At 46.2% G+C, this 24,782-nt stretch overlaps 1 protein-coding gene across 1 annotated transcript; it reads right to left on the bottom strand.

Annotated features, from left to right (window-relative positions):
- Nucleotides 1-737: 737 nt before the first annotated feature.
- On the bottom strand, nucleotides 738-24,493 carry PSMB6 (proteasome 20S subunit beta 6). Its single transcript, XM_067469632.1, has 6 exons — nucleotides 24,357-24,493; nucleotides 20,451-20,518; nucleotides 15,494-15,625; nucleotides 6,533-6,662; nucleotides 2,426-2,570; nucleotides 738-991 (listed from the first exon to the last, which is right to left on the bottom strand). Exons 1-6 carry the CDS (start codon nucleotides 24,450-24,452, stop codon nucleotides 864-866), a joined length of 699 nt encoding a protein of 232 aa, XP_067325733.1. The 5' UTR covers nucleotides 24,453-24,493; the 3' UTR covers nucleotides 738-863.
- Nucleotides 24,494-24,782: the final 289 nt, after the last annotated feature.

The following is a 24,782-nucleotide window of genomic DNA, read 5'->3' as shown; positions in this document are numbered from 1 at the left end:
CAATATAATGGTACAATACAATTATTGTACTGTATTGATATTGTGCTATGCTAATAATATAATATATTGTATGTTTATATATCTTGTAATCCGCTCTGAGTCCCCTTCGGGGTGAGAAAGGCGGCATAGAAATGTTGTAAATAAATAAACAAAGGTCAAGTCTCTTGCAGAGCCCTCCCCCCCCCCCCCCGCCACCCACCCAAAATGGAGGGCATGAAACCAAAGGGGATGACAACATGGGTCGTCCCCCCCAAAATGGGGGGCATGAAACCAAAGGGGGTGACGATGTGGGTTACCCCCCCCCAAAAAAATGGAGGTCATGAAACCAAAGGGGATGATGACCTGGGTTCCCCCCCCCCCCCGCCAAAATGGAGGGCACAAAACTGAAGGGGATGATGACGTGGGTATGCAGATGATCCCTTGATTGACTTAAGTGTCCAGTTCCAGGAGGACAAAGGCATGGGCCAACTTGAGCCCTCCCTCCAGGTGTTTTGGACTCCAACTCCCACAATTCCTAACAGCCGGTAGGCTGTTAGGAATTGTGGGAGTTGGAGTCCAAAACACCTGGAGGGAGGGCTCAAGTTGGCCCATGCCTGATGTAGTGTGATAGTCTCCTATTAGCAAGTCGTAAAACTAGGATGATATGTGCATCCCCCATAACTTTGTGGACACCTCTGTATTTACCAGAATGCCTCCCTCCTCCTCCTCCCAGGACCCCAACCACAACAACACTTCCATTTCCACTCCTATGTTTTTAATATTGTGTTGACCCTGGAACAAAGGACTGGGGTGATTCACAACAATAACAATAATAATAAGAGCAGTAACAGTGATGGCTGGACGTCCTTCCTGCCTTCCTTCCTTCAGAGGGTGGAGAAGCGGGGCAGTTCGTGGCCCAGGATGACCTTGCGCTCCACGCCGTCCTCGGTGATGGCGGCCAGGCGGATGACCCCTCCGCTGGAGCCGTCACGGTCCATGGCCAGAGAGATGGCTGCGGGGGGAGGAGGAGGAGGAGAAGGGGAGGGCGGTCAGTCTGCGAGAGGGACCCACAGGACCCCCCCCAAGTACCACCAATAGCCCCCCCCCCCCACAAAGAGGGAGGAGAGAAGGGCCTGCCCCCCACACTACCATCAACAGAGACCCCACCCCACAACCATCAACAGGGGACCCCCCCCCAAAGAGGGAGGAGAGAAGGGCCTGCCCCCCCCCCACAAAGAGGGAGGAGAGAAGGGCCTCTCCCCCCACACTACCATCAACAGGGGACCCCACCCCAAAGATGGAGAGAAAGGCCTGCCCCCCCCACACACTAGCATCAACAGGGGCCCCCACCCCACAAAGAGGGGGAAGAGAAGGGCTTGCCCCCCCCCCCCACATACTACCATCAACAGGAGTCCCTCCCCCCACAAAGAGGGAGGAGAGAAGGGCTTGCCACCCCCCCCCCACACTGCCATCAACAGGGACCCCACCCCACAACCATCATCAGGGGTCGTCCCCCCCCCCACAAAAAGGGAGGAGAGAAGGGCCTGCTCCCCCACACTACCCTCAACAGGGGTCTTCCCCCCCCCCCCACAAAGAAGGAGAGAAGGGCCTGCCCCCCATACTACCATCAACAGGAGTCCCTCCCCCCCACAAAGAGGGAGGAGAGAAGGGCTTGCCCCCCCCCCCACACTACCATCAACAGGGACCCCACCCCACAACCATCATCAGGGGTCGTCCCCCCCCACAAAAAGGGAGAAGGGCCTGCTCCCCCACACTACCATCAACAGGGGTCGTCCCCCCCCCACAAAGAAGGAGAAAAGGGCCTGCCCCCCCACACTTCATCAACAGCCCCCCCCCCACAAAGAGGGAAGAGAGAAGGGCCTGCCCCCCCATACTACCATCAACAGGGGTCCCCCCCACAAAAAGGGAGAAGGGCCTGCCCCCCCCATACTACTATCAACAGCTACCGTTAACAGGGGTCTTCCCCCACCCCACAAAGAAGGAGAGAAGGGCATGCCCCCTCCCACACTCCATCAACAGCCCCCCCCCACAAAGAGGGAAGAGAGAAGGGCCTGCCCCCCCATACTACCATCAACAGGGGTCCCCCCCACAAAAAGGGAGAAGGGCCTGCCCCCCCCATACTACTATCAACAGCTACCGTTAACAGGGGTCTTCCCCCACCCCACAAAGAAGGAGAGAAGGGCATGCCCCCCCCCACACTCCATCAACAGCCCCCCCCCACAAAGAGGGAAGAGAGAAGGGACTGCCCCCCCATACTACCATCAACAGGGGACCCCCCCCCCACAAAGAGGGAGGAGAGAAGAGCCTGCCCCCCCACACCCCATCAACACCCCCCCCCCACAAAGAGAGAGGAGAGAAGGGCCTGCCCCCCCCCCAGTACCATCAACAGCCACCCCCACAAAGAGTTGTGGGACCCCTTCCTTACCATTGGCGGCAAAGGCCAAGCACTCCTCCTTGGTCATGCCGGGCTTGTAGGAGGCGTCGACGTAGCCGTAGATGTAGGAGCTGCCCGAGCCCCCGATGGAGAAGGGCTGGCGCACCATCATGCCCCCCATGGGCACCGAATACACCTGGAAGTGTGTTATTTGGGGGGGGGGGGGAAGACACAAAAGGTGAGTATGTGCCAACTTCGCCTCTCCAGGTGTTTTGGACTTCAACTCTTAACAATTCCGAATAGTTATGTTGCTGTGAGTTTTCCGGACTGTTTGGCCACATTCCAGAAGCATTCTCTCCTGACGTTTCGCCCACATCTATGGCAGGTAGCCTTAGAGGTTGAGAAATCCATACTTCTCAACCTGAAGGGGACTCAGGCCGTCTTACAAGATATATTGTGCTGGTACAGCTGTACCAGGAGCTCCAATTTTGTTTGCTTTGCATTGTATGTTTGTTGCAGTCCTAAGTTTCAGGGGCTCTGCAGATAGGTGGCTTCTTTTGGCTGCAATCATAGGGCAAGCCACCTGTCAATTATAGTTAGGTTCCCTAGTCCCGTCCCCTTTGGGTTTTGGAGGGAATAGGTGCCATTTTGGGTTCAGTCCACACAGAGAAGCCTTTCATGCAGGACATAATACCAAGAGCTCCTGTAGAAAGCTTCATCTTCTACGGCTTGGCCGGGGAGATATACAGCCCACAGCTTGGCCGAGGATCATACAGCCTTACAGCTCCTTTGCGGAGGGACTTCAGTCAACCATCACTGAAACTTGAACTCCTTCTTTTCCCCTGGAAGTCTACAAAGCTCTGCTTGGTAAGGGTCACTCGCAGAAGCAGTTGGTACCGGGTGCAGGGGCTCCACGCCAACAGAGACAAAGACAGACTGCCCAGATTAGAAGTTAAGGATTTCCCCATTAGTTAAAATACAGTTTATGAAGATAGTGCCTGTTCCCTGTGGACAAGATTGAGAGAGAGCCAATAGACTGTTAAGAAAGCCTTAAAGTCCCTGTTTGTTTTCATGAATAAAGAACTTTGTTGAACTTTTAAGCAATCTAAAGACTCTGTTTTAAGGAAATCCAAAGGCTTTTAATCTGAAGCAGCCCCAGCATCCCGTTGGGCACACGGAATTTATGTCCTGTCTATAGTCTTATGAACAGGCCCAGCATGCAACAGCACAATATATACATAGTAAAGGTAAAGGCTTCCTCCTGACATGAAGTCCAGTCGTGTCTGACTCTGAGTCTCTGGTTCTCATCTCCATTTCTAAGCCAAAGAGCCGGCGTTGTCCGTAGACTCCTCCAGCGTGACTGCATGGAACACCGTTCCAGCCAAAGCGGTACCTATTGATCTACTCACATTTGCATGTTTTTAAACTGCTAGGTTTGCAGAAGCTGGGCCTAACAGCAGGAGCTCACCCCACTCCCCGGATTCGAGCCTCCAACCTTTTGGTCAGCAAGTTCAGCAGCTCAGCGGTTTAACCCGCCGGGCCACTAGGGGGCCTTGGTGTCTACACTGCCATCTAATCCAATTCAAAGAAGATAATCTGGATTTTAAATAGCTGTGTAGGAGGGGTGTTTCTTTTACCTGTTGGGCTACTTCCTGTCTGAGGAAAATATTTTCTAAATGTTAGTACGTTAGTTTTATATATCCTTAACCAAGCAGAAATCTATTCTATAATAATAATAATAATAATAATAATAATAATAATAATAATAATAGGTTGTTATAGGTTTTCTTTCGGGTATATGGCCATGTTCTAGAAGCATTCTCTCCTGACATTTCACCTGCATCTGTGGCAAGCATCCTCAGAGATAGTGAGGTCTGTTGGAAGTAGGAAAAGGGGTTTATATATCTGTGGAATGACCAGGGTGGGACAAAGAACTCTTGTCTGCTGGAGCTAGGTGTGAATGTTTCAACTGATCACCTTGATTAGCATTTGATGGCCTGGCAGTGCTTGGGACAATCTTTTGTTGAGAGGTGATTAGATGTCCTTGTTTGTTTCCTCTCTGTTGTTAAGAGTTTTTTTTTAATATTGGTAGCCAGATTTTGTTCATTTTCATGGTTTCCTCCTTTCTGTTGAAATTGTCCACGTTTGTGGATTTCAATGGCCTGTGGACAATTTCAACAGAAAGGAGGAAACCATGACAATGAACAAAATCTGGCTACCAATATTAAAAAACTCTAAAATTACAACAGCACAACAACAGAGAGGAAACAAACAAGGACATCTAATCACCTCTCAACAAAAGATTGTCCCAGGCATTGCCAGGCCATCAAATGCTAATCATGGTGGTCAGTGGAAACATTCACACCCAGCTGCAGCAGACAAGAGTCCTTTGTCCCACCCTGGTCATTCCACAGATATATAAACCCTTTTTCCTACTTCCAACAGACCTCACTACCTCTGAGGATGCTTGCCATAGATGCAGGCGAAACGTCAGGAGAGAATGCCTCTAGAACAGTGGTTCTCAACCTGGAGTCTCCAGATGTTTTTTGCCTTCAACTCCCAGAAATCCTAACAGCTGGTAAACTGGCTGGGATTTCTGGGAGCTGTAGGCCCAAAACACCTGGGGACCCCAGGTTGAGAACCACTGCTCTAGAACATGGCCATATAGCCTGAAAAAACCTACAACAACCCAATAATAGTAATAATCTTTATTTATACCCCGCCACCATCTCCCCAAAGGGGACTCGGGGTGGTTTACATGAGGCCAAGCCCAAACAACAAATTACAGCAAAATAAAACCAAAAACACAAACAATAAACAACATCATAATTACATAATAACTCCGAAGGTGAAAATCTGAACCACATTTTACATAACTGCAATCTATATGAAAAGGAAAGGAAAAAAATATTTATGGCCTATCATTTGCAATAAAATAAGCTGGGATACAGCGGCTAAAACCTCATTTTTGTTGGCTGGTTACAACCCCATTCTGACAACACAAGTTGCCCTTTATTTGTTTAAAGTTGCTAAAAGGAGATCAGAGTACATAGATCAGGTTGGGGTGCAGGGTAGGGAGACGAGGATAGCTGATGCATATATCTACGGCTTAGCTACATTGGTTTTAAGTTGATAAATTTCTATATAATAATAATAATAATAATAATAATAATAATACTTTATTTGTACCCCGCTACCATCTCCCCAAGAGACTCGGTGCGGCTTACATGAGGCTGAGCCCACAATTCATCAATGATAAAACAATAGCAACAAACAATAACGAAAACAGTTATAAACAAAAATAAAATAAAGCAGTACAGTAACGCAACAAGCATTTCAAAACTAAGGCTGGGCTGAATGTAATAATTAAAAATTTAAAAATAATGCTGGGCATGGATAAGGCGACACGTAACTGGGATAGGAGTTTTGGAGAGGGAAGAAATGTGCAGAAAATCTTAAATCATTATTAAAGTGCGTTTGAGGACATATTGCTGGGAGTTTCCTAATTCTGGGAAGGCACACTGAAACAGCCACATTTTCAGGCTCCTCCTAAAGACTGCCAGAGTTGGGGCTTGCCTAATGTCCCTTGGGAGTAGGTTCCATTGTCGAGGGGCCACCACTGAGAAGGCTCTCTCCCTCGTCCCCACCAATTGCGCTTGCGATGGTAGTGGGAGCGTGAGCAGGGCCTCTCCAGATGATCGAAGAGATATATATTTGTATTCTATTTTAATAGGACCAGATGTATGTTGTATGTTGTGTTTGCATTGTCTGTTTTTGATAAGGCCAACTGGCTAATCAATAAAAATTGTTGTTGTTGACATAAAACATATGAATGCACAACGATATTAAATGACAATAAAGACAACCACAGTGACAATGGGCGGGCGACATGTAATGATTAAAAGAAAACTAATTAAAAGTATTCTATCTACGATATACATCTTGATCCTTCCGCCACCCAGCTTCTCTCCGGGGCTGAACCACATGATCCACCTTAATTGCATACTTAATATGTATGCGCATCAGTTTTCAGACACTTAGTCATCAAGTTTGCAATGATATTCTGAGCCGGCTTAAGCCCCTTCCTTCCTTCCTTGTTCCTGTTGTGCTTTTGTGTCCCCCTCCCTCCCTCCTTACCTGCCCTCCCTCGGGCCTTACCTGCCCTCCTTTGCGCTTGTCCCACCCGGCCACCAGGATCCCGGCCGTCAGGTCCTCCCGGTATCGGTAGCACATCTCCTTGAAGAGGTTGGCCGCCGTGTGCACCAAGGGACGCTCGTCCAGTTCAATGCTGGGAGGAAAAACAGGAGCAAGGCTAAGCCGCAGAAGAGACCCCCACCCCACAACAGAAGACCCCACCAGTGGGACCCTCCCCTGGCCCTGGTCCTGCAGCTCCCACCAGCCCTGGAAGCATCCTGGGAGGTGGAGGCCCCACTTCTATCCTTCTCTCCATTTCCCCACACTCCACTCCTTACTTATTTACAGAATTTATATTCCACCCTTCGCATCCCACAGGGGAATCAGGGCGGATCACAATGTACATACACATGGCAGACATTAATAATAATAATAATAATAATAATAATCCTTTATTTATGCTCCGCTACCATCTCCAGAAGGACTCGATGCGGCTTACAAGAGGCCGAGCTCAAATACATCAGTAAAAACAGCAACAACAGCAATACAGACAATAAATAACTCGTAAACAAAGCAATAAACAATAACAATAACACCACGACGCATTAAAACCTATGGCAGGGCCAAATGTAATAATTAAAATTTTAAAATGCTGGGCATGACAAGGTGACCTATAACTAGGATGGGTATTTGGAGAGAGATGGAGCGAGCAGACAATCCTAGATCGTTAGTAAAGTGTGATTAGGGACAGGTTGCGTAGGGTTCCTTATTCTGGGAAGGCACGCTGGAACATCCACATTTTCAAGCTCCTTCTAAAGACTGCCAACGTTGGGGCATGCCTGATGTCCTTGGGGGGGGAAGTCCCAGAGTCGAGGGGCCACCACCGAGAAGGCCCTATCCCTCGTCCCCACCAATCATGCCTGCGATGGTGGTGGGATCGTGAGCACCCTGCTCACGATCCCACCACCGTCGCAGGCGTGATTGGTGGGGACGAGGGATAGGGCCTTCTCGGTGGTGGCCCCTCGAACTCCCCCCCCCCCAGGACCCTCTTCAGATGAACGAAGGGATCATGTGGGTTCATACACAGAGATGCAGTCACGCAGGTAGGCGGGTCCCAAACCATTTAGGGCTTTGTAGGTGAGCACCTGCACCTTGAATTGGGTCTGGAAAATGAATGGCAACCAGTGGAGCTCTTTGAACAGGAGGGTTGACCTCTCCCTGTAAGGAGCCCCAGTTAACAACCTGGCCACTGCTCGTTGGACCAATTGAAATTTCCAGGCCGTTTTCAAGGGCAGCCCCACGAAGAGTGCATTACAGTAATCCAATCTGGAAGTGACTAAGGCGTGGACCACCCTGGCCAAATCAGCCTTCACGAGGTACAGTCGCAGTTGGCACATGAGTCTGTTGTGCAAAAGCTCTCCCGGACACCCCCGACGCCTGAGCCTGAAGCGTAAGTGATGAGTCCAGGAGGACTCCCAAACTGCAGGCCTGTGACTTCAGGGGGAGTGCAACCCCGTTCCGCACAGGTTGCCACCCTATACCCCGGTCTGGTTTACGATCGACCAGGAGGACCTCTGTCTTGTCGGGATTGATCTTCAGCTTGTTCCTCCTCATCCAGACAGGCACAGCGGTCAGGCACTCATCCAGCACCTGAGGGGCTTCCTTGGAATTAGGTGGAAAAGAGTAGTAGAGTTGTGTGTCACCTGCGTAGAGGTTGCTATTCAATGCCATAGACCAGGGGTCTTCAAACTAAGGCCCAAGGGCCAGATACGGCCCCCAAGGTCATTTACCTGGCCCTGACTCAGGGTCAACCTAAGTCTGAAATGACTTGAAAGCACACAACAACAACAAGAATCCTATCTGTGGCCCGCCCATTGTCATCTCTATCGTGATTGTGTCTATTGGAATTTTTATTTTATTTTATTATTACTATTATTATTTTATTATTATTTAAATGTCATTTAGACAATGCTGTTGTTGTCTGATGTATATGCTTTGATTTTATTGCTGTATTATGTTGTCTGGGCTTGGCCCCATGTAAGCCGCTCCGAGTCCCCATCGGGGAGATGGTGGCGGGGTAGAAATAAAGTTTATTATTATATTTATTATTATCTCATCAGCCAAAAGCAGGTCCACACTTCCCACTGAAATACTAGTAAGTTTATATTTGTTAAATGTGTTCTTCATTTTAATTATTGTATTATTTTTAAGTGGTTTTTTTTTCATGTAAATAAGATATGTGCAGTGTGCATAGGAATTCGTTCATTCTTTTTTCAATTATAATCTGGCCCTCCAGCAGTTTGAGGGACTGTGACCTGGCCCTCTGTTTAGAAAGTTTGAGGACCCCTGCCACAGACACACAACATATATAGATAGACAACATATATAGACACACAACATATATAGACAGAGGCTATTTAACATTCCAGCTTTTTTTCATGAGGGTATTCTGGCCACCAGGGGAGCTGTCCCTTCACCAACCATCTGTGACACTGATGAAGTATTTCCTCATTCTTTGCATGCTTGCTGGAGATTTTTATGGCCTCGTAAATTAGTTAAACTAGCCTCCCCACATAAGCGGTATCTAAATTTCCTATTTGACAGATGCAATTCTCTTTCGGGCTGCAAAGGTCGACAGCAAGCTACACAAATTGGTCAGAAACTCACTCTGACCCAATCCTTGGCTCTTTCCACCTTTCAGCTCCACTGCCTGAACCCACCCCTCCCTAAAGCTACAGGGATTGCATTGTCAAAGGCTTTCAGGGCCGGAATCGCTGGGTTGCTGTGAGTATTTCGAGCTGTATGGCAATGTTCAGGTAGCATTCTCTCCTGATGTTTCTCCTGCATCTGTGACAGGCATCCTCAGAGGTTGTATTCATGTGTGCATTCATGCATAAATAACTTATATGCTGCCTGTAGAAATATCTTCCCAGGCAGCTAACAGCACCCCTAAATATATATACAATATAATATCAATGACGGAGAGCTCCGGACAAGGTTTGAACTGTTGGAAATGAGGCAAGTGGGGTGTATATAATATACCTGTGGAATAATGTCCAGAAAGAATCAACGTCTGTTTGAAGCAAGTGTGAATACTGAAATTAGCAAGCTTGATTAGCATTAAGTAGCCTTGCAGCGGCAAAGCCTGGCTGTTGCTGCCTGGAGGTATCCTCTGTTTGGAAGGTATTACCTGGCCTTTAATTGTTTTTCGTGTGGACCTCTCCTGTTTCTGAGTGGTGTTCTTTATTTACTGACTTGTTTCTGGTATTTTTTAATACTGGTAACCATATCAAATGGACAATGTATTGGAAATGTATTTTGTGGCCAAGACCCAAAAATAACACAGCTCTGTATTTAAGCAAAACAATACTTCTGAGAACCACATATATGGAGCTGATTGGGGTACATTGTAGGGGTGATAAGGAAATATGGTGTATATACTCAGTTTTATCAGATCTTATCATATTTATTTACTGTAGTCTTATTATAACTTGCTACACAGAGTGCATTCAAGTCTTATCAAGCATTGTTGTAGATTTTTTGGGCTATATGGCCATGTTCTAGAGGCATTCTCTCCTGAAGTTTCACCTGCATCTATGGCAGGCATCCTCAGAGGTAGTGAAGATGCTTTCCATAGATGCAGGCGAAACGTCAGGAGAGAATGCCTCTAGAACATGGCCATATAGCCTGAAAAAAACCTACAACAACCCAGTGATTCCAGCCATGAAAGCATTCAACAATACCTTGTTGTCTTGTTTGATATTGTGCTATGGCCTAAGGGTAATCAATAAAATTACTACTACTAATACTGGTAACCAGATTTAAGATGGGTAACCAGCCAGGCTTTCGAGCTGCAAGGCTACTCAATGCTAATCATTGCTAACTGCAACATTCACGCTTGCTTCAAACAGACAAAGGATTCTTTCTCCCACCTTGGGCCTGATTCCATGGGGAGATATGTACACTCCACTTGCCTCGTTTCCAACAGACCTCTGAACCTGGGGATGCCAGCCACAGGTGCAGGCGAAACGTCAGGAGAGAATCCCACTGGGACATGGCCATACAGCCCGGAAAACTCACAGCAACGCAGCTGCAGGACTTATTTTGCAAAAACCCAAGTGAGTCAGTGTTGTGGCCCCTCCAGGCCAGCCGATAGTTACACTCATGAGTCATTTATTTATCTCAAGGAGGCTCAAGGGGAGTCGAGAAGGAGAAACCTCACATTCTTCTCCAGTCTATGAAGATACTCTTCCCTTTCCCAGTTTCCTTTTCTGGTGCAAAAGAAGACCAGAAAGAAGCCCAAAGGGCTTCTTTCTGGTCTTCTTTTGCACCAGAAAAGGAAACTGGGAAAGGGAAGCGTATCCCTGCTTTCTTTCCCCGGGGACTTTTGTTCGAGTGCCGTTTCCTTCTGCAAAAGCAGCAAAAGAGCAACCGAGCTGGGTATTTTCCATCCTTGCAATTGGGGGGTGGGATTTGAATGGGCTCAACAATTCTGAAAGCACCAACAGGTACATCGAGGGGCAAGGAAGCACTGGGAGAACACTGAAGTGAGAGGAAACACCCTTTTTCCCCCAGTGGAAAATTTGGAAGAGTTGAGGAATGTAGAGAAAAAAATCCAGATGCAAAGTTTCCTCTTTTGAAAGGAGGCCAGTGCTTTTCCAGGTGAGGCTTTGCAGGAAGGCGTGCTCTCTGGCCCAAAGGCCTCTCCCTTTAGATTGCGGAGCAAAAGGAGTCTTAGTCCTTACCACGAGAATACAGCCATGGAAAATTCCCATGCGAGGGATCAGGGAAAACAATACAATATGTGGGTCAGGAATTTTGGATAGGACCTTTGTTTACATTTATGGCAAAGGCCTTGGTGGGTTATGCGATTGCAAAAATGTGCATTGTTTTGTGTTCTGCTTATACTGTAAGCCAGTGGTTCTCAACCTTCCTAATGCCGTGACCCCTATATACCGTTCCTCATATTGTGGTGACCTCCAACCATAACATTATTTTCGTTGCTACTGCATAACTGTCATTTTGCAACTGTTATGTATTGTAATATAAATATCTGATTTGCAGGATGTATTTTCATTCACTGGACCAAATTTGACACAAATACCCGATATGCCCAAATTGGAATACTGGTGGGGTTGCAGGGGGGATTGATTTTGTCATTTGGGAGTTGTAGTTGCTGGGATTTATAGTTCACCTACAATAGTTGCTACGATTTATTCACCTACAATCAAAGAGCATTCTGAACTCCACTAATGATGGAATTGAACCAAACTTGGCACACAGAACTTCCATGACCAAGAGAAAATACTGGAAGGGTTTGGTGTGCATTGACCTTGAGTTTGGGAGTTGTAGTTCACCTACAGCCCCCTCGCTGATGGTGTTTCGAAAAAGATTGAAGACATGGATGTTTGAACAAGCATTCGGTTAATCCGGTGCAATGAATTTTGATGATTAAAGGATTGGTAATCATGGACGATGAATTTGGATTGCGATTCTAGTTACGAGATGCATTTGGATTGTTGTTGGTGGCCCAATAATTTGTATTGTATATGTGTTTTTTATGCTTTTAAACTGAATATTGTTGTTTTTTGTAGTGTTGTAAACCGCATTGAGTCACCGACTTAGGCTGAGAAATAGCGGTATACAAGCGCAGTAATAAATAAATAAATAAATAAATAATACATCCAGAGAGCACTGTGGACTCAAACAACGAAGGATCTTGACCAAACTTGACACAAATACTCAATATGCCCAAATATGAACACAGATGGAGTTTGGGGGGGGGGGGGGAAATAGACCTATAAACCTTGATGTTTGGGACTTGTAGCTACTGGGATTCATAGTTCACCTACAATCAAAGAGCATTCTGAACTCCACTAAGGATGGAATTGAACCAAACCTGGCACACAGAACTCCCATGACCAAGAGAAAATACTGGAAGGGTTTGGTGGGCGGTGTAGTTCACCTACATCCAGAGCACCGGCTGCTAGGAATTGTGGGAGTTGGAGTCCAAACCTCTGAGGATGCTTGCCATAGATGCAGGCAAAACGTCAGGAGAGAATGCCTCTAGAACATGGCCATATAGTCTGAAAAAAACTGGAAGAACCCAGTGATTCTGGCCATGAAAGCCTTCAACAATACACATTATCATTATTATAATGGGAGGTGGGCAGCGGAAGCAGTCCCAGGGCCCCGCCCACCATCTCTGAGAATCCTGAAGTCCCAGCAGACTGGAGGAAGGCAAGGTACTCATCTCCAAAAAGGGTGCAAAGGAAATGACTATAATCAATTCCGGGAGAGATTCCAGAGCAGAGAATGACTGATTGTATCTTCCTGCACGGAGGAGAGTTGAACCAGATCACCTTGCCATCTCTTCTAATGCTTCTGTGATTATACAGCCAGTCTCTGAACACTCGGAAAGGAATGCCAGGCTCAAGACAGGCTCCTCACAAACAACCCTCCCTCCTTTCTTGGCAGAGCTAAAGCGAAAGGTAGATGCAGGGAATGTGGTGGGTGGAGCAGAGTCTGATTCCAGCAAGGCCTTTGACAACGTGCCCTGTGACGTCCCCACAAAGAAGCAAGTGAGATGTGGGTGGACAACGCTCCTGTGAGGTGGGCTGGGAACGGGTTGACTGGCTCAACCCCAATGGCTTGCCAAAAGAGCAATATGATTCAACCACAGGAAAATAGGTGACATTCCACCTTCTGAACAGACAAGAGCTGCTTAAGCATTACTTCTGCTTCTGCTCAGGAGTCTGGTTCTCTGGAGGTTTGGAAATAGAGGCCAAATGGCCATCTGCCAGGAGTGCTTTGATGGTGTCTTCCTGCTTGGGTGAAGGAGGCTAGAGTGGATGATCTTTGGGCTTTCTTCCCATTTATTTATTTATTTATTTCAGTTACTTCTACCCCGCCCTTCTCACCCCGAAGGGGACTCAGGGCGGCTTACAAAGGCACAACTCGATGCCAGCATCACATCACAGTAGTAAACAAATAGCAACAATTAACAAATTAAACAACAGGTCCTGCATTACAACAATAAAACCAATAAAACCAATACAAACCCATTACTCCTCATTGACGTTCGCTATCTCATAGTCCAAATTCCATTTCCACATTGTCAGTCCTGTCAGTCCTAGTTGTCAGATTGCCCAAAGGCCTGGTCCCACAACCACGTCTTTACTTTCCTCCTGAACGAGAGGAGGGATGTTGATGCCCTAATTTCTCCCGGGAGTGAGTTCCACAGGTGAGGGGCCACCACCGAGAAGGCCCTGCTCCTCGTCCCCACCAGCCTCACTTGTGATAGCGGTGGGGTCGAGAGCAGGGCCTCCCCAGGTGATCTCAAACTCCAGGGTGGGACGTAGAGGGAGATGCGTTCAGAGAGATACACTGGACCGGAACCGTATAGGGTTTTGTAGGTCAAAACCAGCACCTTGAATTGTGCTCAGAACTGAACCGGCAGCCAGTGGAGCTGACACAGCAGGGGGGTGGTGTGCTCCCTGTATGTCACTCCGGTAAGCAATCTGGCTGCCGCTTGCTGGACCAGTTGAAGTTTCCAAACAGTCTTCAAGGGCAACCCCACGTAGAGTGCGTTGCAGTAGTCTATTCGGGATGTAACAAGAGCGTAGACCACTGTGGCCTGATCCCACTCTGTATGTCTATGATTGCTCCCTGTGTCTAAAGCAGGCATGGGCCAACTTCAGCCCTCTGGGTTTTTTGGACTTCAACTCCACAATTCCAGGTTCAGGTGCTTACCTACAAAGCCCTAAACGGTTTGGGACCATCCTACTGGTGTGACCGCATCTCCGTTTATGAACCCACGTGCTCGCTTCGTTCATCCGGAGAGGTCCTGCTTGTGATTTTGCCTGCGTCGCAGGCGTGTTTGGTGAGGACGCGAGACAGGGCCTTTTCTGTGGTGGCCCCTCGACTCTAGAACACTCTCCCCAAAGATCTTAGACAGGCCCCTACATTGGCAGTCTTTAGAAAGAACTTGAAGACCTGGCTGTTCCGGTGCGCCTTTCCAGAATAGGCATCTCCAACAACGTCCCAGAAGCACTTTATTAGAACTTTATTAGATTGCCGCACACTGCACACACCCCATAATCCTTACATATCACCTGTCACTTCAGCACTCTTAATCTGTACCCTTCACTCTGGCCCGGCCCAGTTTTACTGTGTCCTGGTGTATTGTTTATTGCTTGTTTAATATTGCTTTAACTGTTTTTAATTTGCTTTAGGTTGTGTATTGTTATGTTGTGTTTTGTGGCCTTGGCCTTTGTAAGCCGCAATGAGTCCTTTGGGAGATGCTAGCGGGGTAGAAATAGTTAATAAGTAATAATAATAATAATAATAATAATAATAATAATAATAATAATTCCTAACAGCACTGTGGGTGGGTTGAGGGGTAACTGTACTGTGGGTGGCGGGTTGTCAACGTATGTGTATGTGTATATTTCTGCAATATATATAGTTGGTGTATTATCTTTTTGAAATAAAATATTTAAAAATTAAAATTAAGAAAAAGGAATTGTGGGAGTTGGGAGTCCAAAATACCTGGATTCAAACGTTCGCATGAATCTCCTACCAAAAGCCAGTCGTCAATATAAGGATAAATTGTAATGCCCTGTGTACGAAGGTGAGCCGCAATTACTGCCATGAAGTTTGTAAATACTCTTGGGGCAGTCGTTAGTCCAAAAGGTAAGACATTAAAACAACAAGCTTTATCCCCACTCATAAAGGAAAGATACTTCCTGTGGTGTGCAGCCATCGAAATATGAAAATAAGCATCGCTGGAGGAGGGCCAAAGTTGGCCCATGTCTCTGTCCTCTTGGAATTGGACACTTAAGCCAACCAAGGGATCATCTGCATGCCCACGTCATCATCCCCTTCCGTTTCGTCCCCTCCACAGTCTCTGAGGGCCACTGGGGCCTGGTGTTCTGAGGGTGGCAGAGAGGTTTGCCTCCCCAAAAGGTCCCTGTTCATTCTCACCTGTGGAAGCCCAGCTGGTATGTGACGGCATCTGCAATGGCCTGGGTGTCGGCGGCTGAGCCTGACCGGCAGCAGTAAATGTGGTCGTGGATCTGGGTCAGCTTATCCGTCACTCGGTTGGCAATGTAGGAACTGCAAGAGAAGACAGGGAGAGCCGTCAGGACAGAATATTTATTTATTTATTTATTTACCTTACTTATATACCGCTGTTCTCAGCCCGAAGGCGACTCACAGCGGTTCACAACAAATACGAACAGCAAAAATTCAGTGCTACAGTATAGAAACAGTTAGCAACCTAACACATTACACAATTAATAAACAGTTACTACAATACCCATTCACTGTCGTCTCGTCATCAAAAACATGTTCCAGATTCGTCATCCATTGTTCCATTCCAGTGTTCATTAACCAATCATTGCACTAATTATTGGAACGCCTGCTCAAACAGCCAGGTCTTAACTTTTTTGGGGAATACCATTAGAGATGGTGCTAGTCTAATGTCCATAGGAAGGGCGTTCCACAGCCGAGGAGCCACCACCGAGAAGGCCCTATCTCTCGTCCCCGCCAGCCGAGCTTGAGAAGCAGGCGGGATCGAGAGCAGGGTCTCCCCGGAAGATCTCAAAGTCCTGGTGGGTTCATAGGCAGAGATGCGGTCGGATAGGTAGCTTGGGCCTGAACCGTTTAGGGCTTTAAAGGCCAACGTCAGCACTTTGAATTCAGCCCGGTAGCAGATCGGTAGCCAGTGGAGTTGGCGCAACAGGGGGGTTGTATGCTCCCTGCGCTCCGCTCCTGTTAAAATCATGGCTGCCGAGCGTTGGACTAGTTAGAGCTTCCGAGCTGTCTTCAAAGGCAACCCCACGTAGAGAGCGCTGCAGTAGTCTAAACGGGATGTAACCAGAGCGTGGACTACCGTGGCCAAGTCAGACTTCCCAAGGTACGGGCGCAGCTGGCGCACAAGCTTTAGCTGTGCAAATGCTCCCCTGGTCACCGCCGAAACCTGGGGTTCCAGGCTCAGCGATGAGTCCAGGGTCACACAATACACACTGCCTCAAAGTCTGAGATGCAGAGCTGCTTTGTGGAGCTGGGAAGCCAGAGGGAGTGGGCAGTAGCTCTGCATCTTGGACGCAAGGTGGCCCCAGGACACCCCGCTATCACCGGAGGGAGCTGGGAAATGATTGAGAGGTCACTCTGAGGGGAGTTGGCGGGCAGAAGGAGGCCGCCACCCTTGGCACCATATGTGTCCCGTTCTGGGCATCACCATTCAAGAAGGATAAAGGAGGCAGTCTTTAGGAGGAGCTTGAAAACTTGGTTGTTCCAGTGTGCCTTCCCTGAATGAAAGATTAATAATTCCCTGATATGACCATTTTCCTGCAAAATGTCCTCTGAAGCACTTTATTCTACCCGTTGGGGCAATGAATCATACCCTACCCTCTAAAACCCTGTTCAGACTCATTTCACCTCTGTCACACACAGTGTTTTACATTTTTAATCTATTAGAATTGGCCCTGCGCACGGTGTTGGATCCTTGTTTTTTTAAATGTCGTGTTTTATTGCTGATATGTTATTTATAATGGTTTTGTATTGTATTTTATTTTTTGTTTTATTTTATCGCTGTGTTGGTTTATACTGATGTATTGTATTGTTGGGCTTGGACTCATGTAAGCTGCCCCAAGTCCCCTTGGGGAGATGGTGGTGGGGTATCATCTCCCCAAGATGTGGTTAGACCACATCTGGAATATTGTGTCCAATTCTGGGCACCACAACTCAAGAGAGATATTGACAAGCTGGAATGTGTCCAGAGGAGGGCGACTAAAATGATCAAGGGTCTGGAGAACAAGCCCTATGAGGAGCGGCTTAGGGAACTGGGCATGTTTAGCCTGAAGAAGAGAAGGCTGAGAGGAGATATGATAGCCATGTATAAATATGTGAGAGGAAGCCACAGGGAGGAGGAGGGAGCAAGCTTGTTTTCTGCTTCCTTGGAGACTAGGATGCGGAACAATGGCTTCAAACTACAAGAGAGGAGATTCCATCTGAACATTAGGAAGAACTTCCTGGCTGTGAGAGCCGTTCAGCAGTGGAACTCTCTGCCCCGGAGTGTGGTGGAGGCTCCTTCTTTGGAAGCTTTTAAGCAGAGGCTGGATGGCCATCTGTCAGGGGTGATTTGAATGCAATATTCCTGCTTCTTGGCAGGGGGTTGGACTGGATGGCCCATGAGGTCTCTTCCAACTCTTTGATTCTATGATTCTATGATTCTATTATTATTATTATTATTATTATTATTATTATTATTATTATGACCAAGGCAGAAACATCTCCAGCTCATCCCCTGTTTGGGTATCAGCCAGCACGTCAACGACTTAAATCTAGAAATAGTTTTCTAAGATCTACAGAGACATTCGCTGGAACACCTCAGCAAGCGAGAGTCCAAAAGTGGCAGGCTCAAACCCAGAACCTCAGTCCATGGCTGAAACCAAATGAGAGACTCCCCCCTGGGCACACAGAAGACGGGGCGACTTGGAAGGCGCTGAACAGACTGCGCTCTGGCACCACGAGATGCAGAGCCAACCTTCAGAAATGGGGCCACAAAGTGGAGTCCACGACATGCGGGCATCTGCATAGAGGTAGCCTGGTTGTTGTGCCCGGAGGCATTCTTTGTTTGGGAGGTGTTCACTGGCACTTGATTGTGTGCTGTCTGGAATTCCCCCATTTCTGAGTGATGTTCTTTATTGACTGCCTTGATTCTGGTGTTTTTTGATACTGGTAAAACCATGTTTTGCTCATTTTCATGGGGGAATTCCATCTCAGACAGCGAATAATCAAGTGCCAGTTCACACCTTCCAGACAAAGAACCATAAAAAAATTGTGGCAAAGTCTTGGCAGTATGGGGATCCCAAGCCACCTTGCCTGTCTCTGTATAACGATCAAGAAGCAACAGTAAGAACTGACCATGGAACAACAGACTGGTTCAAGATTGGGAAAGGCATACGGCAGGGTTGTCTACTCTCACGCAGCCTATTCAACTTGTATGCAGAACACATCATGCAAGGATGTGTGGGGCTTGACGAATGCAAGGCTGGGGTGGAAATTGCTGGAAGAAACATTAACACCCTCAGATATGCAGATGACACCACTCTGATGGCCAAAAGCGAGGAAGAGCCAAGGAGCCATCTAACCAAGATGTAAGAAGAAAGTGCAAAAGCAGGGTTGCAGCTAAACATAAAAAAAACCAAGATTATGGCAACAAGAATGATTGACAACTGGAAAATAGAGGGAGAAAACGTGGAGGCCGTGACAGACTTTGTATTTTTAGGTGCAAAGATGAGTGCAGATGCAGACTGTGGCCAGGAAATCAGAAGACGCTTCCTTCTTGGGAGGAGAGCAATGTCCAGTCTCGATCAAATAGTCAAGAGTAGAGACATCAGACTGGCAACCAAGATCCATTGCCTAGTCCAAGCCATGGTATTATTCCCTGTAGTCACCTACGGATGTGAGAGCTGGACCTTCGGGAAGGCTGAGCGAAGGAAGATCGATGCTTTTGAGCTGTGGTGTTGGAGGAAAGTGCTGAGAGTGCCTTGGACTGCGAGAAGATCCAACCAGTTCATACGTCAGGAAAGAAAGCCCGGCTGCTCACTGGAGGGAAGGAGACTAGAGACAAAGTTGAAGTACTTTGGCCATATCATGAGAAGAAAGGAAAGCTTAGAGAAGACAATGATGCTGGGGAAAATGGAAGGAAAAAGGAAGAGGGGCCGACCAAGGGCAAGATGGATGGGTGGCATCCCCGAAATGACTGTATTGACCTTGAAGGAGACCCTGGGGGTTGCCACAGCTGACAGGGAGGAGCTCTGGTCACAAAGAGTCAGAAGTGACTGAACAAAACAACAACAACAGACAAAGTCTGCCACTAGGTTCAACAGCCAGGCCAGGTCTATACAAATACCCTCACTGATTGACTTTGCAGTTTCATGGCTAATCAAGCCTGCTAATTGTATTTTGGATGCATGTGGATGAATGCGTGTACATGTGTATGAATGTTGAGTGAAAATGTAATTCCCCTTTGTTTGTTTGTTAACCAATGTAATTGTAAATCTAATGTAGTTGTATAGAATCTGTATGTCCAATGTCATTCTTCGTCTAAATGTTTTTCTGTAATGTGATATACCTTCTCACACTGGACATTGCAATAAAAAAACCTATGCTTCAAAGTCATTGAAAAGCCATTCATGACAACTGCAGCATCCACACTTGCTTTAAAGAGACACAGGTTCTTCCTCCCACCCTGGACATTACTCTTCAGGTATAGATACACTCCACTTGCCTCACTCCAGCAGACCTCTGAAGATGCCAGTAGCCCCAGATGCAGGCAAAACATCAGGAGGGAATGCTCCTTGAACATGGACAAACAGCCCAAAAAATTCACAGCAACCCAGATAGTTAATCCTGTGTTAAGGTAAAGGAATTCCCCTGACATTAAGTCCAGTCATGTCTGACTCTGGGGTGTGGTGCTCATCTCCATTTCTAAGCCGAAGAGCCAGCATTGTCTGTAGACACCTCCAAGGTCATGTGGCTGGCATGACTGCATGAAGTGCCGTTACCTTCCCGCCGGAGCGGTACCTATTGATCTACTCACATTTGCATGTTTTCGAACTGCTAGGTTGGCAGACACTTGGGCTGACAGTGGAAGCTCACACCGCTCCCCGGAATTGAACCTGCGACCTTTTGATCAACAAGCTCAGCAGCTCAGTGCTTTAACCCACTGCGCCATATTTTACATATGTTTTACATAAATATGTTTTACATAAATATGTTTACATATTTGTGGATATTAAATTGTATTGAAATGTTTTTAATGTAAGCTGCTTTGAGACTCCTTTGTGGAGAGAGGAGGAGGGTATAAATAAACATAATAATAAAAACAACCATAACAACAATAACACAGCCCCACCTACCCCTCACTCACCCGGTAGTGGTCCTGGAGTCGGCACCAATGACGACCCCTCCGTCAAACTCCACCGCCATGATAGTGGTCTGAAAGGGAAGATGGGAAAGTTGTGTATCTCTCTCCCTTCTGAATCAGGGGTACTTTTATTGTGCTTTTCCTGCATCACTTTCCTCTTTCCTTCCTTCCCCCCTTTTTCCTTCCCTTCTTTTATATCTCCTTCCTTCCTTCTCTATCTCTTTCCTTTTTGTGTCCAACCTTCTTTCTCTCTTTCCTTCCCTCCCTCTTTCTCTCCTTCTTTCCCTACTTTCTTCACTCTCTCTTTACATCCTTCCCTCATTTTCTTTCCTTCTCTCCCTCTTTCCTTCCTTCTTTCGCTCTTTGCTTCCATGCTTTATATTGTTTTAGGTCTTCTTGTATGTTTCCACAAACCGCCCCATCACTTTTTCATCTATGTCCAACATTATTTTTAATTTTAATTACATTTATTATTTATTATTATTTATTTCGAGCTTTTATAACCCGGTCTTCTCAACCTCCGAAGAGGGACTCAGGCCTGCTAAACCACAGTAAACATCATAATACAATAGTACAAAAATACATAAAATACACTACATTTGGCCTACCCACAGATTTTAAAGTGTGTTGTCCTATTCGATAAGGCTCATGTTATTGTTTTATTGTTTTAAACTGCTTGTATTGTGATTGTTATTACTTGTATTGATGTGTTGTTGGGCTCGGCCTCATGTAAGCCACACCGAGTCCCTTGGGGAGATGGTAGTGGGGTACAAATAAAGTGTTGTTGTTGTTGTTATTATTATTATTATTCTTTTTGTCTTTCTCCCCTTCCTTCCCTCCCTCATTCTTCCCTTTTTTTCTGTATCATCATATAGCTTTTTGGGGTTTTTAAATCTTTTCCACTGGTTTTGTTTTGGGGTGGAGGGGGGATTATGATATATGATCACTTATTGGTCTGTTAGGGGTGTAGTGTTCAAATTTGGTGTCATTTTGTCCAGTGGTTTTTGAGTTCTGTTAATCCAACAAACGAACATTGCATTTTTGTTGATATAGATATTCTATATAAGGTAATATAAGCCTTTCTTGGGGCTCCACATGTGAAGAACCCCTGGGTGGGGGGTTTCCTCATGCATTGAAAGAGTCAATAACAATGTTATTGTTTTATTGTTGTGTTCGAGTTTGGCCTCATGTAAGCCGCACCGAGTCCCTTGGGGAGATGGCAGCAGTGTACAAATAAAGTGTTGTTGTTGTTATTATTATTATTATTTTTTCTTTCTCCCCTTCCTTCCCTCTCTCATTCTTCCATTTTTCTGGTTTTTTTTTTTTTTTTTTTTAGTGGAGAACATAAATTGGGTTGTTAGGTATATAGTGTCCAAATTTGGTGTCAATTCCCCCCTTGGTTTTTGAGTTTGAAGGTAGCACAAACGAACATTACATTTTTATTTATATAGATTATTATTATTATTATGGAGGCTATATGGCCCTCTATTGGGGGAGCTTTGATTGCTTTTTCCTACATCATAGCAGAAGGGAGTTGGACTAGATAGACTTTAGAGGTCTCTTCCACCTCCAGGATTCTATTACACTGTTCTACAAATTTTCAGTTTTTCTCAGTTACGGAAACGAAATGTGCCGTTTCTTAATAAATGTAACATGCTGAATTCAAATATAATAATTAAATGTGTTAATTGGCTCTGGTTTTTATGCAACAGCTATTTCAATTTTCTCCACAATAGGTAATTAGTTAATATTATGATAATGCGCCTAACCTGACTGCATGTATATGAACCGTGAATATTTACTAAATTTTAGTCAAATTATATTGCCAATAGTTTATACATGAGAAATATTTATTTAATTAGTCTCTTGTTTATGTTTGTGCAGCAAGAAACTCTATTAGTAGGCCTCATGCAGTTGAAAAGTCTGAAAGTGTAAATGTCGCTTTAATTGTGACTTTAGTTTCTATCCTGTTTGCTTCTCTTGACTTTTCTTTGGTATTCAAGGAAAGGATTCCCTCTTGCAATGCTCCAGCAGGAGTCTGACAGCATTGAAGGAATCCATTGGCCTTGATCTCTTTTTCCCATCGTGCTTTATTTACACACGTGCGAGGAGGCAGAACTACAGTAAAAAGAACAATGCAAAACGATGTTTAACAAGACTGTCTCAGTCTTCAACTGACTGACCCTCACCGTTCAAAAGTCTGGCCTTATATAGGGATTTCTGGCTTTTGCACACGGTACTAATACTGCGTCATCAAACTTTCTAGAATATTCTAGAATCCTCCATAGTGTAAGTCGCAACATGCATTTTTTCAACCATACGTGATCACGTGATTGCCTATATCATAAAAACTAGAGCCAATATACATTTTTAAATGTCATTTTCGTTTTCAGCACCCCAAAATCATAAAAGAACAGCTACTTTCAGGCCCAAAACTTTTTCTCCGTTGAACAGTGTTATTATTATTATTATGGAGGCTATACGGCCCTCTATTGGGGGAGCTTTGATTGTGTTTTTCCTACATCACAGCAGAAGGGAGTTGGACTAGATAGCCTTTAGAGGTCTCTTCCAACTCCAGGATTCTATTATTGTTGTTGTTGTTGTTGTTATGGAGGCTGGATGACCCCCTGTCAGGAGAGCTTTGATTGTGTTTTTCTTGCATAATAACAGAAGGCGGTTGGACTAGATGGCCTTTAGAGGGCTCTTCCAACTCTAGGATGTTGTTATTATTGTTATTATGGAGGCTGGATGACCCTCTGTCAGGAGAGCTTTGATTGTGTTTTTCCTACATCATAGCAGAAGGGAATTGGACTAGATGGCTTTTAAAGATCTCTTCTAACTCCAGGATTCTATTATTATTATTATTATGATGGAGGCTATACGGCCCTCTATTGGAGGAGCTTTGATTGTGCTTTTCCTACTCATAGCAGAAGGGGGTTGAACTAGATGGCCTTTAGAGGCCTCTTCCGACTCTAGGATGTTGTTGTTATTGTTATTATGGAGGCTGGATGACCCTCTGTCTGGAGAGCTTTGGTTGTGCTTTCCCTACATCATAGCAGAAGGGAGTTGGACTAGATGTCCTTTAGAGGTCTCTTCCAACTCCAGGATTCTATTATTATTATTATTATTATTATTATTATGAAGGCTGGATGGGCCTTTGTTTGGGGTGCTTTGATTGTGCTTTTCCTGCATAGTGGCAGATGGGGGTTGGACTAGATGGCCTTTAGAGATCTCTTCCATCTCCAGGATTCTATTATTGTTGTTGTTGTTGTTGTTATGGAGGCTGGATGACCCCCTGTCAGGAGAGCTTTGATTGTGCTTTCCCTACATCATAGCAGAAGGGAGTTGGACTAGATGGCCTTTAGAGATCTCTTCCAACTCCAGGATTCTATTATTATCATTATCATCATTATTATTATTATTATTATGAAGGCTGGATGGGCCTTTGTTAGGGGTGCTTTGATTGTGCTTTTCTTGCATAATAGCAGAAGGGGGTTGGACTAGATGGCCTTTAGAGGCCATCTAGGATGTTGGATGTTGTTGTTATTATTGCAACAACATCTAGGATGTTGTTGTTATTATTGCTATTATTGAGGCTGGATGACCCTCTGTCAGGAGAGCTTTGATTGTGCTTTTCTTGCATCATAGCAGAAGGGAATTGGACTAGATGGCTTTTAAAGATCTCTTCCAACTCCAGGATTCTATTATTATTATTATTATTATTATGGAGGGTATATGGCCCTCTATTGGGGGAGCTTTGATTGTGCTTTTCTTGCATAATAACACAAGGGGGTTGGACTAGATGGCCTTCTCCCGGGCCTTGTCCCTTCCCGGCCTCGAGCAGCGCCTGCCCTCCCTTCCCAGCCGGCCTCCCTCCTTCCTTCCCGGCCTCCCTCCCGGCCTACTCACCCCGGTGCTCTCTGCCCGGTCCGTCCAGTCTGGACACCCCCCGGAGAGGCCCAAGCCGGGTCCCGCCATCGCTGCTCCTCTCACGAGCGCCGCCATCTTGGATCCCGCTGCTGCAAAACTGCCGAGCCATGCACGCTTTACGGCTGTGCGTGGTGGGCGGAGCCACGCAAGGCGGCTTCCAATGGGGAGACAGAGCGGCGCTGATGACGACACTCCCTAACACCCCGCCCCTTGTAGTTCACGCCGTATCCGCTAGGGGCGCGCGCCCTTCTCTTCTGGTCCAGCCTGCAGGTGGGAAACCCCATCCCAGTCTACCAGGGTTGAATGAAAAGTAATGCCTCCACCTTCGTTGCTCGGGTTTGGGTGGGAATATTTTAGTGAATCAAACGCAGAAATAATCCTTAGAATGTGCTCTTTAACCACCAC

The sequence above is a fragment of the Anolis sagrei genome, chromosome 6, assembly GCF_037176765.1.
Source record: "Anolis sagrei isolate rAnoSag1 chromosome 6, rAnoSag1.mat, whole genome shotgun sequence".
Lineage (NCBI taxonomy): Eukaryota > Metazoa > Chordata > Lepidosauria > Squamata > Dactyloidae > Anolis > Anolis sagrei.
The sequence above is the reverse complement of the archived record's forward strand: the minus strand, read 5'-3'. Positions and strand labels throughout refer to the sequence as shown.